Source organism: Platalea leucorodia (genome assembly GCF_965183815.1).
Source record: "Platalea leucorodia genome assembly, chromosome: 29".
Classification (NCBI taxonomy): domain Eukaryota; kingdom Metazoa; phylum Chordata; class Aves; order Pelecaniformes; family Threskiornithidae; genus Platalea; species Platalea leucorodia.
The window spans coordinates 464,321-480,360 of NC_138851.1; the positions used below are offsets into that span (position 1 = coordinate 464,321).

Genomic DNA, 16,040 nt, shown 5'->3' on the forward strand with positions numbered 1-16,040 from the left:
CCCAAACCTGCCCCAGCACCCCCAAACCTGCCCCAGCCCCCCGGGGCCCCCCCGCACCCCCAAACCTGCCCCCGGCACCCCCAAACCTGCCCCCGCACCCCCAAACCTGCCCCTATCCCCCGGGGCCCCCCCGCACCCCCAAACCTGCCCCAGCCCCCCCCAGCACCCCCCAAACCTGCCCCTAACCCCTGGGGCCCCCCCGGCACCCCCGAACCTGTCCCAGCCCCCCCGGGGCCCCCAAACCTGCCCCAGCCCCCCCCCGGCACCCCTGAACCTGCCCCAGCCCCCCCCACACCCCCCCGAACCTGCCCCAGCCCCCCCCCCGCACCCCCAAACCTGCCCCAGGCCCCCCCACACCCCCCCAAACCTGCCCCAGCCCCCCCAGGGCTCCCCAGCACCCCCAAACCTGCCCCAGGCCCCCCCGGCACCCCCAAACCTGCCCCTAACCCCTGGGGCCCCCCGGCACCCCCAAACCTGCCCCAACCCCCCCAGGGCCCCCTGCACCCCCAAACCTGCCCCCAAACCCCCCGAGGATCCCCAGGCCCCCCAGCACCCCCAAACCTGCCCCAACCCCCCCGGGGCCCCCCGGCACCCCCAAACCTCCCTGGGACCCCCCCTTGGGACCCCCAATGACCCCAGGGCTCCCCAGGCCCCCCGGCACCCCAAAACCTGCCCCAACCCCCCCCAGGGACCCCCAGACCCCCCCCGGGGTCCCCAAATCCCTCTGGGACCCCAAAACCTGCTTCAAATCCTCCCCCCGGACCCCAAAACCTCTCCTGGGCCCCCCAAAACTTCCCCCAGACCCCAAATCCCCCCCAGGACCCCCCAAATCCGCTCTGTGGCCCCCATGGTCCCCCCAAGCCGCTCCGGGGACCCCCAAAATCTCCAGTGACCCCCAAATCCTCTCTGGGACCCCCCCAACACTTCCATGGGGTCCCCCAAAACCTCCCTAGGACCCCCCCAAACACCCTAGGACCCCCCAAAACCCCCTCAGGACCCCCAAAACCTGACTGAGACCCCCCAAAACCCCCTCAGGACCCCCAAAACCTGACTGGGGCCCCCCAAAATACCACCAGCTCCCCCCAAAACCCCTTCAGGATCCCCAAAACCTGACTGGGGCCCCCCAAAACACCCCCAGGACCCCCCCAAAACCCCCTTCAGGACCCCCAAAACCTGACTGGGGCCCCCCAAAATCCCCCCAGCACCCCCCAAAACCCCTTCAGGACCCCCAAAACCTGACTGGGACCCCCCCCCCCCCCCCCAAAACCTCTCTGGGCCCCCCAAAACCTTTCTGGAGACCCCCCCCCCGGCCCCCCTGCCCCCCGTAACCCCAAGGGCCCCCCCAAATCCTGCCCCCCCCCCAGGTGACCTGCGTGGTGGGGAACTTCCAGAGCGCGGGGGGGGGCGGGGAGGGGGGGTCCCCCCAGAGCCCCCCCGGAGCTGCCGCACCCCCAGCCCCCCCTGGAGGAGATCAGCGTCACCCAGGTGAGGGGGGGCACCCCAAAACTGGGGGGGGGGGGGATCAGCACCCCAACCCCATGGGGGGGGAACTGGGGGGGTCGTGGGGGGACCCCGACCTTATGGGGGGGGTGTGGGGGGTCATGGGGGGACCCCAACCCCATGGGGGGGGCACCGGGGGGGTCGTGGGGGGACCCTGATCCTATGGGGGGGTGTGGGGGGTCATGGGGGGACCCCAACCCCATGGGGGGGCACCGGGGGGGTCGTGGGGGGACCCTGATCCTATGGGGGGGGCCTGGGGGGACCCCAACCCCATGGGGGGGCACTGGGGGGGTCATGGGGGCACCCTGACCCTAGGGGGGGCATTGGGGAGGCCTGGGGGGGACCCCAACCCCAGGGGGGGGGGCACTGGGGGGGTCGTGGGCCCTATGGGGCTGTTGGGGGGGGACCCCAAACTTATGGGGGGGGGTCATGAGGGGCCCCTGACCCTATGGGGGGGCACTGGGGGGGTCCTGGGCCCCATGGGGGGGGGTCATGGGGGGCCCCCGACCCTATGGGGGGGTGTGGGGGGGGTCTCAGGCCCTATGGGGGTGTTGGGGGGGGACCCCAAACCTAGGGGGGGCACAGGGGGTGTCCTGAACCCCATGGTGGGGTCTGGGGGGACCCTGACCCTATGGGGGGGCACTGGGGGCGTTCTGGGCCCCATGGGGGGGGTCATGGGGGGACCCCGACCTTATGGGGGGGGGCACAGGGGGGGTCCTGAACCCCATGGGGGGACCCCGACCCTATGGGGGGGGTGCGAGGGGGGTCTCAGGCCCTATGGGGGTGTTGGGGAGGGACCCCAACCCCCTGGGGGGCACGGGGGGGGTCCCGGGCCCCCTGGGGGTGTCCGGGGGGGTTGGGGGGTCCCCTATCGCCCCCCTCCCCCCAGGCTCGCCGTGCCGACTTCCCGGCCGTCACCTGAGCGCCCCCCGCCCGGGGGGACCCCGACACCGGGGATGGGGGGGGCGGCCGCCCCCTCGCACCGGCGGCACGGGGGGGGCAAGGGGAGAGCCCCCGCCTGGCACACGCGTGTGCGGGGGGCTGGGGGGGCACGCGTGTGCGAGGGGGTGGGGGGCACACGCGTGTGCGAGGGGGTGGGGGCACACGCGTGTGCGAGGGGGTGGGGGCACACTCATGCACGGGGCACACGCGTGTGCGGGGGTGGGGGCACACGCGTGTGCGGGGGGCTGGGGGGGCACACACGTGTGAAGGGGCTGGGGGCACACGCGTGTGCGAGGGGGTGGGGGCACACTCATGCACGGGGCACACGCGTGTGCGGGGGGCTGGGGGGGCACACGTGTGCGAGGGGGTGGGGGCACACTCATGCACGGGGCACACGCGTGTGCAGGGGTGGGGGCACACGCGTGTGCGGGGGGCTGGGGGGGCACACGTGTGCGAGGGGGCGGAGGCACACTCATGCACGGGGCACACGCGTGTGCGGGGGTGGGGGGCACACGTGTGTGCAGGGGTGGGGGCACACGCGTGTGCGAGGGGGGCACACGTGTGCGAGGGGGCGGGGGCACACTCATGCACGGGGCACACGCGTGTGCAGGGGTGGGGGCACACGCGTGTGCAGGGGAGGGGGGAATAAAGTGGCTGCGTGTGACGTCCCCGTGTCCCCGTGTCTGCGTAGGGGGTGGCTATAGGGGACGTGGATCTGGGGGGGCTGTAGGGGCTGGGGGGGTCGCTGGAGGGCTGGGGGTGCCTATAGGGGCTGGGGGGTGTCTATAGGGGTGGGGGGTTCCTATAGGAGCTGTGGGGAGTCCATAGGGGCTGGGGGTGCCTATAGGGGCTGGGGGGTGTCTATAGGGGCTGGGGGGTGTCTATAGGGGTGGGGGGTTCCTATAGGAGCTGTGGGGAATCCATAGGGGCTGGGGGTGGCTATAGGGGCTGGGGGGTGTCTATAGGGGTGGGGGGTTCCTATAGGAGCTGTGGGGAGTCCATAGGGGCTGGGGGTGCCTATAGGGGCTGGGGGGTGTCTATAGGGGTGGGGGATTCCTATAGGAGCTGTGGGGAGTCCATAGGGGCTGATGGGTGGCCATAAGGGCTGGGGGTGCCTATAGGGGCTGAGAGGTGTCTATAGGGCTGGGGGGGTGTCTATACGGCAGTCGGGTGTCTATAGGGGTGGGGGGCATCCGTAGGGCTGGGGGCTATCTATAGGAGCCGAGAGGTGTCCCTAGGGCTGTGGGGTTCCTATAGGAGCTGTGGGGAATCCATAGGGGCTGATGGGCAGCCATAAGGGCTGGGGGGTGCCTATGGGGGCTGGGGGATGTCCATAGGGGTGGATGGGTGTCTACAGGGTGGGGGGTTCCTATAGGAGCTGTGGGGAGTCCATAGGGGCTGATGGGCATCCATAGGGGCTGGGGGGTGTCTATAGGGGTGGATGGGTGTCTATAGGGGCTGATGGGCATCCATAGGGGCTGGGGGTGCCTATAGGGGCTGATGGGCAGCCATAGGGGCTGGGGGTGCCTATAGGGGCTGGGGGCTGCCCGTGGGGCTGGGGGTGCCTATGGGGGCTGGGCGTGGCTATAGGGGGTGTCAGCCTATAGGGAGGGAAGGGCGTGGCCGCAGCCCACGTGCCCGCAGGGCGCCTATAGGTTGCCCGCAGGGCGCCTATAGCGGGCGCCGGCCGGGGGGGGGGGGGGGGCGGTGGGAGGGGGGCGATGGGCGTGGCCAGAGGGGGCGTGGCACGGCCTCGCCCCGCCCCCCGGACTGCGGCGAGGCGGGGCGCGGCGAAGGGGCGTGGCCTGGCGGGGCGGGGCGGAGGGGGCGTGTCCAGGCCCCCCCTCGGCCCCGCCCCTCCGGACTGCGGCGGGGCGGGCGGCGGCTCCGGCGGCGGCGGTGAGTGAGGGGCGGGGGGGGCGCAGGCCCCTATGGCCGCGCCGTATGGGGGGGGCCTATGGGGCGCCTATGGCTGGGCCCTGGGGCCGGGGGCTGCGGGGGGGGGGGCCTAGGGCCGGGCCCTCAGGCTGCGGCGGCCGTGCGGGGCCGCCCACCCGAGAGCGGAGCCCCCGGGGCCGGGCAGCCCCCGCGGAGCCCCTATAGAGCTCCTATAGAGCCCCTGTGGAGCCCCTAGAGTCCCTGTAGAGCCCCTATGGAGCCCCTAGAGCCCCCATGGAGCCCCTATGGAGCCCCCATAGAGCCCCTGTGGAGCCCCTAGCGCCCATGTGGAGCCCCTAGAGTGCCTATCAAGCCCCTATAGAGTCCCTATGGAGCCCCTAGAGTCCTCATGGAGCCCATATGGAGGCCCTAGAGTCCCTATGGAGCCCCTGTACAGCCCCTAGAGTCCCTGTGGGACCCACACGGAGCCCTTAGAGTCCTTATGGAGCCCCTAGAGCCCCTATGGAGCCCCTAGAGCCCCTATAGAACCCCTATGGAGCCCCTAGAGTGCCTATGGAGCCCCTATACAGCCCCTAGAGTCCCTGTGGAGCCCACATGGAGCCCTTGGAGTCCTTATGGAGCCCCTATAGCCCCTATGGAGCCCACATGGAGCCCACATGGAGCCCTCAGAGTCCCTGTGGAGCCCCTATAGCCCCTATGGAGCCCTAGACCCCCTATAGAACCCCTATGGAGCCCCTGTGGAGCCCCTAGAGTGCCTATGGAGCCCACATGGAGGCCTTAGAGTCCTTACGGAGCCCCTATGGAGCCCTATAGAACCCCTTTGGAGCATATATGGAGGCCCTAGAGTGCCTATGGAGCCCACATGGAGCCCTTAGAGTCCCTATGGAGCCCCTATAGAACCCCTGTGGAGCCCCTATAGCCCCTATGGAGCCCCTATGGAGCCCCTAGAGCCCCCATAGAACCCCTATGGAGCCCCTAGAGTGCCTATGGAGCCCACATGGAGCCCTTAGAGTCCCTGTGGAGCCCCCAGAGCCCCTATAGAACCCCTATGGAACCCTATAGCCCCTATGGAGCCCCTATGGAGCCCCTAGAGCCCCTATAGAACCCCTTGGAGCCCCTATAGAACCCCCAGAGCCCCTATAGAGCCCCTATGGAGCCCCTGTAGCGGGGCTGGGGAGGGGGAGCTGTCCGCGGTGCTGAAAGGGGCGGGGCAGCCCCGGACCCCCGCCCCCCCCCCCCGGGTTCCCCCGGCCCCCGCCCCCCCCCCCCCCGGGTTCCCCCGGCCCCCCCCAGACCCCCGGGTCCCCCCCCGGGTCCCCCCCGACGCCGGGTCCCCGCTCGCCGGCCCCCGCTCCCTTCGGCGACGGGTATTCTCGGGCGGATAATACGGACGCGCTGTTATTGCTTGAGAATACGCGTAGCCGAGGGGACGCCCTCGTGCAGCCCTCGTGAGCCCTCGTGAGCCCTCGTGAGCCCTCGTGCAGCCCTCGTGCAGCCCGGCCCCGCCGCCCCGTGCAGCCCGGTGAGGCCTCGCGCGGCCTGGTGCGACCCCCGCGCGTCCTCACGCGACCCCCGCGCGCTCTCGTGCAAACCTCGCGCGACCCTCGTGCACCCCCGTGCATCCTCGTGCGACCCTCGTGCACCCTTGTGCGATCCTCGTGCATCCCCGTGCACCCTCGTGCACCCTCATGTGAGCCTGGTGCATCCTCGTGTGACCCTCGTGCACCCTCGTGCATCCCCGTGCAGCCTCGTGCACCCTGGTGCACCCTCGTGCGTCCCCGTGCACCCTCGTGCATCTCCGTGCACCCCTGTTCATCCTCGCGCGACCCTGGTGCACCCTCGTGCATCCCCGTGCAGCCTCGTGCACCCTCGTGCATCCCCGTGCAGCCTCGTGCACCCCCGTGCACCCCCGCCGTCCCCAGGGCTGCAGCAGAGCCCGGATCGCGACCCTGCGCGTGGGGGGTGTGCGCGCGCGTGCACCGCGCCGGGCCGTGCACGACTGTGTGCGTGCGCGCGCGCGCACGGGGAGGGGGGGGGGGTCAGCGCGTGCGTTGCGGCGCGCACGAGTGCGCGTGTGCGCAGGCGGGGGGGGGGGGGTGGGGGGGTCGGCGCGTGCGCCGGGGTGTGCGTACAACCGCGCGTGGGCGCGCGCGTGGGGCCGGCGCGTGCAGCGGCCCGTGCGCGCGCACCTGCGCGCGCAGGGGCGGTGCGCGAGGCTTTGCACGCGCGGGTGCGCGCGCGTCACGCGCGCACACCCCCACCCGCCCCCGCCCTGTCGCCTGGCAACCGCCCGCCGTTGCCGGGCAACGCGTTGCCGGGTCGCGCGGGGGTGACCGACACCCGCCCCTGCCCCGCCTGGCCACGCCCCCGCCCGCCCGCCGCCTCCCCATTGGCCGGGCGGCGCGTAAAGGGGCGGTGTGCGGAATCGCATTAGGAGACGGGGGGAGGGGTCGGCGCTGGATTGGCGGCCCGAGCGGCCAATAGGAACCGCGGGAGGGCGGGGCCGCGGGGGAGGGCGTCGCGCAACGCCCCCGGTTGGCTGAGGCGCGCGTGCCGGCCGCGGTGGGCGGGAACGGCGCTGAGGGAACCTCCCTCCCGATTGGCTGAGGCGATCTCGGGCCGCGGTGGGCGGGAGCGGCGCTGAGGGAACCTCCCTCCCGATTGGCTGAGGCGCGCGTGCCGGCCGCGGTGGGCAGGAGCTGCGCTGAGAGAAGCTCCCCTCTGATTGGCTGAGGCGCTCGCTGGCCGCGGTGGGCGGGAACGGCGCTGAGGGAACCTCCCATCCGATTGGCTTAGTCGCGCGTGCCGGCCGCGATGGGCGGGAACGGCGCTGAGGGAATCTGCTCCCCGATTGGCTGAGGCTCTTGCCTGCCGTGGTGGGCGGGAGCTGCGCTGAGAGAATCTCCCCTCTGATTGGCTGAGGCTATCTCCGGCCGGGGTGGGCGGGAGCGGCGCTGAGGGAACCTCCCTCCCGATTGGCTAAGACGCGCGTGCCGGCCGCGGTGGGCGGGAGCGGCGCTGAGGGAACCTCCCCCCCGATTGGCTGGGTCGCGGCCGAGGCTCACCTGATTGGCCGCCATCGGGGAGGGCGCGCGGCGCGGGTTCTGCCGAAGCCGCGATGGCGGCGGCGCTGGAGCGGGCGCTGGGCTCGGTGACAGCGGGGGAGGCGGCGGCGCCGCCGGTGCCGGTGCTGGTGCTGGGCCCGGCGGGCTCCGGGCGGACGGCGCTGCTGCTGCGGGCGGCGCTGGCGGGCGGCGGCGACGGGCCCCGCGCGCTCTTCCTGGCGCCCAGCGCGCTCCCGCGGCTCCCGGGCGGCGACGACGACGGCGGCGGCGGCAACGACCCGCGGGCGCTGCAGGTGAGGGGGGCGCCGGGGGCGAGCGGGGCTGGGAGGCGGGGGCGGCCCGGGAGGAGCGGGGGACGCTGCAGGGGGCGGGGCCGGCGGCGAGTGGGCGGGGCGGGGGTGAGGGGGCGTGGTTTCCCGCAGGGGGCGGGGCTCTGCATGTGGGCGGTGTTTGCTGAGCGGGCGGGGCGGAGCGGGTGTGGGCGGGGCTTGCTGCAAGCGCGACGCCGGTGGGCGGGGCGTAGCGCGGGTGGGCGGGGCTGTAGGGGAGCATGTTGTGCTGTCCGGGGTGGGCGGGGCGTGACGCGAGTAGGCGGGGCTTGCGTCAGGGGGCGGGGCTCTGCATGTGGGCGGTGTTTTGCCGGAGAGAGGGCGGGGCGGGGTGCAAGTGTGATGCCAGTGGGCGGGGCGTCGTGCGGGTGGGCGGGGCCGGCGCAGGGGGCGGGGCGTGCAGGGACGAGACTCTGCTTGTGGGCGTGGCATGCAGCCAGGGGCGGGGCATGAGATAAGGGGGTGGGGCTCTGGTTGTGGGCGGGGCTCTGGTTGTGGGCAGGGCCTGAAGCCGGGGCGGGGCTTTGAGTCAGCTGTTGGGGGTGTGCCTCGTGTGGGCGGGGCCTGCAGCAGGGGGCGGGGCTCTGTGTGTGGGCGGGGCTCTGGCTGATCCTCAGCGGGGGGCATGCTATGGGGGGTGTGGCCTGTTGCAGAGGGGCGGGGCCTGACCCCCACGCCCCGCCCCCCCCAGCGGCTGGAGCTCCGGTACCCCCCGACCCTCGGGGTGCTGGGCCGGGAACTGGCGGCGGTGGCGGCCCGGCCCCGGCCCCCCGGGCTGCTGCTGCTGGACGGGCTGGAGCAGTACCTGGGGGGGGCCCCGGCGGCGCCCGCCCGCCTGGCCGCCCTCCTGCTGGAGGCCGCCCGCTCCCCCGGGCCCCCCCGGCCCCCCGGGCAGGTCCTGGCCTCCCTGCGCCTGCCGCCCCCCGGCCCCCACGTCCTGCCCCTCCTGCGCCGCTACTTCCCCGCCGAGTGCCGCCTGCGCCCCGTGCCCGGGGCCCCCCAGCGCTTCTGCGCCCGCCTCGCCTGTCCCGGGGCCCCCCCTCGCCGCTGGCGACTCCGCTTCGGCCCCCACGGGCGGCTCCGCGTGGCCCCCGCTGACGGGGACAGCAACGGGGACGAGGACACCGCCAGCGACGGGGACGAGGCCGGTGATGGGGACGAGGCCTGGGGGTGAGCTCGGCCGCTGCGGGTGTTGGGGCGAGACGGAGCCCCGGACCCTGACGTCGCCCCAACGCGGAGCCTGGAGACGGGGGTGAGGCGGACCCCCGGGGTGGCGGGGACCCTGGCCGCCAGCCAGGGGTGACGCCGGTCCCGGACCTTGGGGCCACGGGCAGTGACGCGGAGCCCGGGCGCCAGCTGCCCCGCACCGAGGCCCCCCGCGAGCCCCGCCCGGCACCCGGGGGCCCCGATAAGGCTTATCAGCCCCCCCCCAGCCGGCAGCGACCCGGGCCGAGTCCAGCGCTGCTTTATTGTAAAAAACAGGAATTAAAAACCCCAAAACCCAAAGCCAGGAGGATTCCGTGCCCCGCGCAGGGGGCGGGGTGTCCCCGCGGGACGCGCGCCCTCCGTGTCGCCGGGTCCCCGCGCGCCGTGAGGCGTCCCCTCCCTCGGGATGTCACCGCGTCTCCGCGTGATGTCGGTGCGGACCCGTCCTTTCTGCCATGGTGTTGCCGCGTCTCCGCGTGACATCAGAGCGGCACGTCCCCTCTGTCGCGGTGTCACAGCATCTCCGCGCGACGTCTCCCCTCTGTCTTGCTGTGTCACGAGGCGACGCGTCCCCTCTGTGTCCTCGTGTCACGGGGCGTCTGTGTGATGCGTCCCCTCCATCGTGGCGTCGTGGCGTCTCCGTGTGACATCAGTATGACGTGTCCTCTCCATTGCGGTGTCGTGGCCTGTCCATGTGACATCACTGTGACACGTCCCTTCCATTGTGGTGTCATGGTGACATCAGCGTGACACGTCCACTCCATCGTGGTGTCACAGCATCTCCATGTGACATCAGCATGATGCATCCCCTCTGTTGTGGTGTCATGGCGTCTCCCTGCGATGCATCCCCTCCATTGTGATGTCACAGCATCTCCGTGTGACATCAGCATGATGCATCCTCTCCATTGCGTTGTCGTGGCCTGTCCATGTGCCATCAGCGTGATGCGTTCCCTCTGTTGTGGTGTCACAGCGTCTCCGTGTGACGTCAGTATGACACGTCCCCTCCATCACGGTGTCACAGCATCTCCATGTGACGCGTCCCCTCTGTCATGATGTCACGGCGTCTCTGTGTGCCATCAGCATGATGCGTCCCCTCTGTTGTGGTGTCACAGCGTCTCCGTGTGACATCAGTATGACATGTCCCCTCCATCGTGGTGTCACAGCATCTCTATGTGATGCGTCCCCTCTGTCGTGATGTCACGGTGTCTCCGTGTGCCATCAGCGTGACGCGTCCCCTCCGTCGTGATGTCACGGCGTCTCCGCGTGCCGTCACTTCGCCGAGTCCCCTCCCGCGGGGTGGCCCGGGGACCCCCCTGCGCCGCGTCCCGCCCCCCGCGCCCCCCCGGCCACGCCGCGGGCCCCCCCCGCCTTAGGAGCAGAGGACGTAGGGGGGGGCGGGGGGGGTCCCCGTCAGCGAGGGGGGGCGCCGGTTTGGGGGTGGGGGGCGGGGGGGCCCCTTTCTGGGGGGCCAGGTTGGCGTAGGGCCCGCGGGGCGGGGGGCTGCCGGGGGGGGCGCGGGGGCAGAGCAGGGCCGAGCCGGGGTCGAAGAGGGTGTACTCGAAGCTGGAGGCGGGCGAGGGGCCGGGGGCGGCGGCGGGGGGGGGGCCCCTCGGCGGGGGGGCCCTTGCCCGGGGGGGGGCCCACCTCCTCCACGGCGCTGGGCAGCTCCTCGGCCTCGGCGCCGGCCCCGGGGGGGACCCAGGGAGCCCCCACCCCCTGGCACAGCCAGAGCTGGGGGGGCACGGGGTCAGGCACCCGCGGGGGGGGACCCTGGGCACCCCCAGACACCCCCCAAATACCCCCAAACACCCCCCCTTTGGGGGAAACCCCCCCAGGCACCCCCCCACTGGGGTAGAACCCCCCCAAATACCCCCAAGACACCCCCCCTTTGGGGTAAACCCACCCCAGGCACCCCAAACACCCCCCCTTTGGGGACCCCCCCCCAAATACCCCCCTAAACACCCCCCATTGGGGTAGGACCCCCCCACTGGGGTTGGATGCCCCTAAACACCTCTCTTTGGGGTAACCCCCCCAGTTACCCCCCTGACACCCCCCCTTTGGGGTAACCCCCCCAAACACCCCCCCACTGGGGTAGGACCCCCCAAAACACCCCCCTTTGGGGTACCCCCCAAATACCCCTCTAAACACCCCCCCATTGGGGTGAGCCCCCCAAACCCCCCCCAACCCCCCCATTGGGGTAGGACCTACACTAACACACCTGCCCCCCCATGCTAAACCCCCCCAGCCCCCCCGAACCCCCTCCCCCATTACTGTAGGGCCTACAATAACACACACACCCCCCCCCGCCCAGGGCCCCCCCCACCTGGAAGTTGCCCCCGTAGGCGCTGAAGAGCCCCTCGAATTCCCGCTCGGGGCCCGGCACCGGCGGCCACAGCTTCTCCTGCAGCAGCCTGCGGGCAGCCCAGCCCTCGTGCCAGCCCTCGTGCGAGGCCCCGTGCGAGGCCGTGCCAGCCCTCGTGCGAGGCCGTGCGAGGCCCCGTGCGAGGCGCAGGCCCGCCCAGCCCCCCCGCGTCCCCCCCGTCCCCCCCCCGTACCTGCGGTGGCCCAGGAGGCCGAGCAGCCCCAGGCCCAGGAGCAGCAGGGCCAGCAGGCAGGACAGCCCCAGCGTCACCGGGTCCACGTCTGGGGACGGGGGGGGACAGGTGGGTGGGTGGCCCCCCGCCCCGCGTCCCTGTGTCCCTAAGTCCCCCCCACCCCCCTGTCCCCTCATGTCCCTTCCCGTCCCCAAATCCCCTGTGTCCCCTGTGCCCCCCACATCCCCCCGTGTCCCCCCGTGTCCCTCTGTCCCCACTCACTTGGGGGTGACAGCTGTGTCCCCCTCTTCCCCGCATCCCCCTGTCCCCCCATGTCCCCTCCCGTCCCCCCATCCCCCTGTGTCCCCCCGTGTCCCCAAATCCCCCCCATCACTCCCTGGGCCCCCCAAGTCCCCCCCATTCCCCTGTCCCCCTGTGTCCCCCCCCCAAGTCCCTCCATGTCCCCACTCACCCGAGGGGTGACAGCTGTGTCCCCCCATGTCCCCCCATCCCCTCCATGTCCCCACTCACCCGAGGGGTGACAGCTGTGTCCCCCCATGTCCCCCCATCCCCTCCATGTCCCCACTCACCCGGGGGGTGACGGCTGTGTCCCCCCATGTCCCCCCATCCTCTCCATGTCCCCACTCACCCGAGGGGTGACAGCTGTGTCCCCCCATGTCCCCCCATCCCCTCCATGTCCCCACTCACCCGGGGGGTGACAGCTGTGTCCCCCCATGTCCCCCCATGTCCTCCCATCCCCTCCATGTCCCCACTCACCCGGGGGGTGACGGCTGTGTCCCCCCCATGTCCCCCGTGTCCCCACTCACCCGGGGGGGTGACGGCGGTGGCGGGGAGGGACCAGGGGCTCCAGTAGCCGCCGTAGCTGAGGCCGTCGGGGCGGGCGCGGGCCCGGACGCTGTAGGGGGTGCTGCCCCGCAGGGCCCCCACCCGCTGCTCCCGCTGCCCCGCCGGCACCCCCACCTGGGGCGGGCGTCAGCGGGGACGGATCCCCCGGGATCCCCCGGGACCCCCCAGGTCCCACGGGACCCCCCAGCGGGGTGACCGGGGACCCCCTGGGTGCGAGGGGCCACCCCATCCCCCTGGGATCCATGGGACCCCAACCACCCCCACCCTCTGGATATCCCCCCCCCGGGACCCACCGGATCCCTCCCCAACCCCTCCTGAGAGGCACCAGATCCCCCTTGGGACCCACCGGATCCGCCCCGCCCGGCACCCACGGGACACCAACCGCCCGCACCCACTGGATATCCCTCCCCCCGGGACCCACTGGATCCCCCTGATCCCCGCTGGATCCCTCCCCCCAGTCCCTCCTGAGAGGCACCAGATCCCCCCTGGGACCCACGGGACCCCAACCACCACGACCCACTGGATCCCCCCCTCCCCGGGGGCCACCAGATCCCCCCCCAGGACCCACTGGTTCCCCCCCACCCCCCCGGAGCCACTGGATCCCCAGGGCTCCATCCCCCGGCGGCTCCCCCACCCCCGTACGCCGGGACCCCCCGGGACCCCCCGATCCCCCGGATCCCCCCGGATCCCCCCCGATCCCCCCGGCTCCACACCGTGCGGGGGGGCAGCCCCGGGGCCTGCAGGACCAGCTCGTAGGCCAGGCTGGACTCCAGGTAGCGGCTGGGGGGGGGCTGCCAGCGCACGCAGAGCTGCCCCCGCGCCCCCCCCGGCCCCACGGACACGTTCTCGGGGGGGCCCAGCAGCACTGGGGGGGCGGTGGTGAGGGGGGGCCCGGAGACCCCCGGCCCCCCCAAACCGTCTGGGGCCCCCCGAGCCCCCGTGTCCTTCAACAACCCGCAGCCCCCCAAATCCCCCCCCACCTGGGCCCCCTGGGGACCCCAAATCCCTTGGGACCCCCAGCCCCCCCAAACCACCTGGGTCCCCCCCAAATCCCCTGGGTGCCCCCAGATTCCTCCCCCCTCCCACCTGGGTCCCCCCAAATTCCCTGGGCCCCCCCAGATCCCCCACCACCACCCAGGTCACCCTGATCCCCCGGGTCCCCCCAACCACCCAGGTCCCCCCAAATCCCCTGGGCCCCCCCAGATCCCTGCTCCCACCTGGGTCCCCCCAATCCCCCGGGTCCCCCCAACCACCCAGGTCCTCCCAAATCCCCCCCTCATCCCCAGGCCCCCCTGCGCCCCCCCAAACCACCTGGGCCCCCCCCGATCCCCCGGGCCCCCCCGTACCGACTTGGTCGAGGAAGAGGGTGCGGCGGTGCAGGGGGGGCGCGGGGGGGGGCGGCAGCACCCGCAGCTCCAGGGGCACGAAGGCGACGGCGGCGGTGGGCGGCAGCGAGCACCAGAAGCGGGAGCGGTTCCTGCGCGTGCGGGCGGCCGCCAGCGTGCAGCCCTGCCAGGGCTCCTGCCTGCGGGGTCAGGGGTCAGAGGTCAGGGGTCACGGGCCCAGCCCTGCCAGGGCTCCTGCCTGCGGGGCAGGGGGCAGGGGTCAGGGGTCACGGGCCCAGCCCTGCCAGGGCTCCTGCCTGCGGGGCAGGGGGCAGGGGTCAGGGGTCAGGGGTCAGAGGCTCAGCCCTGCCAGGGCTCCTGCCTGCGGGGGCAGGGGTCAGGGGTCAGGGGTCACGGGCTCAGCCCTGCCAGGGCTCCTGCCTGCGGGGCAGGGGGCAGGGGTCAGGGGTCAGGGGTCAGAGGCTCAGCCCTGCCAGGGCTCCTGCCTGCGGGGCAGGGGTCAGGGGTCAGGGGTCAGAGGCTCAGCCCTGCCAGGGCTCCTGCCTGCGGGGCAGGGGTCAGGGGTCACAGGCCCAGCCCTGCCAGGGCTCCTGCCTGCGGGACAGGGGTCAGGGGTCAGGGGTCACGGGCCCAGCCCTGCCAGGGCTCCTGCCTGCGGGGGCAGGGGTCAGGGGTCACGGGCCCAGCCCTGCCAGGGCTCCTGCCTGGAGTCAGGGGTTACCAGTGTCAAGGGGCACTGGGGGCACCGGGGCAAAGGGCAGGGGCCCAGGGCATTGGGGTCAAAGGGCGCCTGGGTCAGGGGGTGCTGGGGGTCAAGGTCAGGGGCCAGGGGTCAAGGGGCAGCGGGGTCGGGGGACCAAGGGTAAAGGGCAGGGGGCACCGGGGGCAGGGGTCATTGCAGGGTCTGGGCCCCGTGGGGTCAGGGTCAAGGGTGGGGTCAGGGGTCACCAGGCAGTGTGGAGGGGTCAGGGTGGGGTCAGGGGTCACGCACTCGAGGCAGTACTAGGGGTCAGGGGTCAGGGGTCGGAGGTCACGCACTCGAGGCGGTACTGCAGGCGGAAGGGGCGGGGGTCCGGGGCGGCGTCGCTCTCCCAGAAGCAGGTGAGGTCGTGCAGGAACCGGGAGAAGCACTTGGGGTCCTGGGGCTCCTCCGCCAGCAGCACCCCCGCTGCCGCAGCGCACCGTGGGCACCGGGCGGCCGCGGGGGTGCACACGGGGGGTTCGCACGAGGGGGTTGCACGAGGGGTTTGCACGAGGGGGGTTTGCACAGGGGGGTTTGCATGAGGGGGTTTGCATGGGGGGGTTGCATGGGGGGTTCACATAAGCAGTTTGCACAAGGGAATGTTGCACGGGGGGTTGCAGAGGGGGATTTTGCACGAGGGGGTTTGCACAAGGGAATGTTGCACGGGGGGTTGCAGAGGGGGATTTTGCACGAGGGGATTGCACAGGGGGATTTTGCACGAGGGGGTTTGCACAAGGGCGTTTGCGCAGGGGGTTTGCACGGGGATGTTGCACAGGAGGGCTGCACGAGGTGGTTGCACAAGGGGGTTTGCATTGGGGGTGTTGCACGGGGAGATGTTGCACGAGGGGGTTTGCACAAGGACTTTGCATGGGGGGTTTGCATGGGGGGGGTTTGCACAGGAGAGTTCACATAAGCAGTTTGCACAAGCGGTTTGCACGGGGGGGTTGCACGGAGGGTTTGCACAAGGGTTTTTGCACGGGGGGTTTGCACGAAGGGGTTGCACAAGGCCTCCCCCCAACCCCCTAGCACCCCCCCTCCCCCTTGCACAAGCGCCCCCCTTGCACAAGCCCCCTCCCCCTTGCACAAGCCCCCCCTGCACAAGCCCCCCCCTTGCACAAGCCTCCTCCCCCTTGCACAAGCCCCCTCTCCTTGCACAGGCCCTCTCCCCCCTTGCACAAGCCCCCTCCCCCTTGCACAAGCACCCCCCCTTGCACAAGCCCCCCCTTGCACAAGCCCCCCCTTTGCACAAGCCCTCTCCCCCCTTGCACAAGCCCCCCCCTTGCACAAGCCCCCCCTGCACAAGCACCCCCCCTTGCACAAGCCCCCTCCCCCTTGCACAAGCACCCCCCCCGCACAAGCCCCCCCCCCCTTGCACAAGCACCCCCCCCCTTGCACAAGCCCCCCCCGCCCCCTACCTTCCACCTCGAAGTCCCCGGGGGGCCCCGCGCCCCCCGCCCCCCCCCGGGCGCAGGCCAGGAGCCCCCCCAGGGCCAGCAGCGCCCCGGGCCCCGCCATGGCGCTGGGTGCTGGGCGCTGGGTGCTGCCCCCCCACCCCCCCCCCCCCGCTGATAAGGCCCGCCCCGCCCCTCCCCCCCGGGGGGGCCGCCCCG

At 72.6% G+C, this 16,040-nt stretch overlaps 2 protein-coding genes across 2 annotated transcripts; one reads left to right on the forward strand and one right to left on the reverse strand.

The window, feature by feature from the left end:
• Nucleotides 1–7,459: 7,459 nt before the first annotated feature.
• Nucleotides 7,460–9,241, forward strand: SWSAP1 (SWIM-type zinc finger 7 associated protein 1; the record flags this gene model as incomplete). Its single annotated transcript, XM_082334053.1, has 2 exons — nucleotides 7,460–7,699; nucleotides 8,427–9,241. 2 exons carry the CDS (start codon nucleotides 7,460–7,462, stop codon nucleotides 8,907–8,909), a joined length of 723 nt encoding a protein of 240 aa, XP_082190179.1. The 3' UTR covers nucleotides 8,910–9,241.
• Nucleotides 9,185–15,981, reverse strand: EPOR (erythropoietin receptor). The gene is made up of 8 exons (XM_082334052.1): nucleotides 15,846–15,981; nucleotides 14,727–14,856; nucleotides 13,689–13,867; nucleotides 13,056–13,207; nucleotides 12,303–12,456; nucleotides 11,497–11,584; nucleotides 11,265–11,352; nucleotides 9,185–10,672 (listed from the first exon to the last, which is right to left on the reverse strand). Exons 1-8 carry the CDS (start codon nucleotides 15,943–15,945, stop codon nucleotides 10,352–10,354), a joined length of 1,212 nt encoding a protein of 403 aa, XP_082190178.1. The 5' UTR covers nucleotides 15,946–15,981; the 3' UTR covers nucleotides 9,185–10,351.
• Nucleotides 15,982–16,040: the final 59 nt, after the last annotated feature.

What these genes read in the sequence shown, in the direction of transcription:
- EPOR (XM_082334052.1), bottom strand. Translation starts at nt 15,945, where the DNA reads ATGGCGGGGCCCGGGGCGCTGCTGGCCCTGGGGGGGCTCCTGGCCTGC. An exon ending in GGCCTCCTGGGCCACCGCAG is followed by an intron (nt 11,353 to 11,496) that starts GTACGGGGGGGG and finishes GGCTGCCCGCAG; the next exon opens with GCTGCTGCAGGAGAAGCTGT. An exon ending in CCTACGGGGGCAACTTCCAG is followed by an intron (nt 10,673 to 11,264) that starts GTGGGGGGGGCC and finishes GTGCCCCCCCAG; the next exon opens with CTCTGGCTGTGCCAGGGGGT.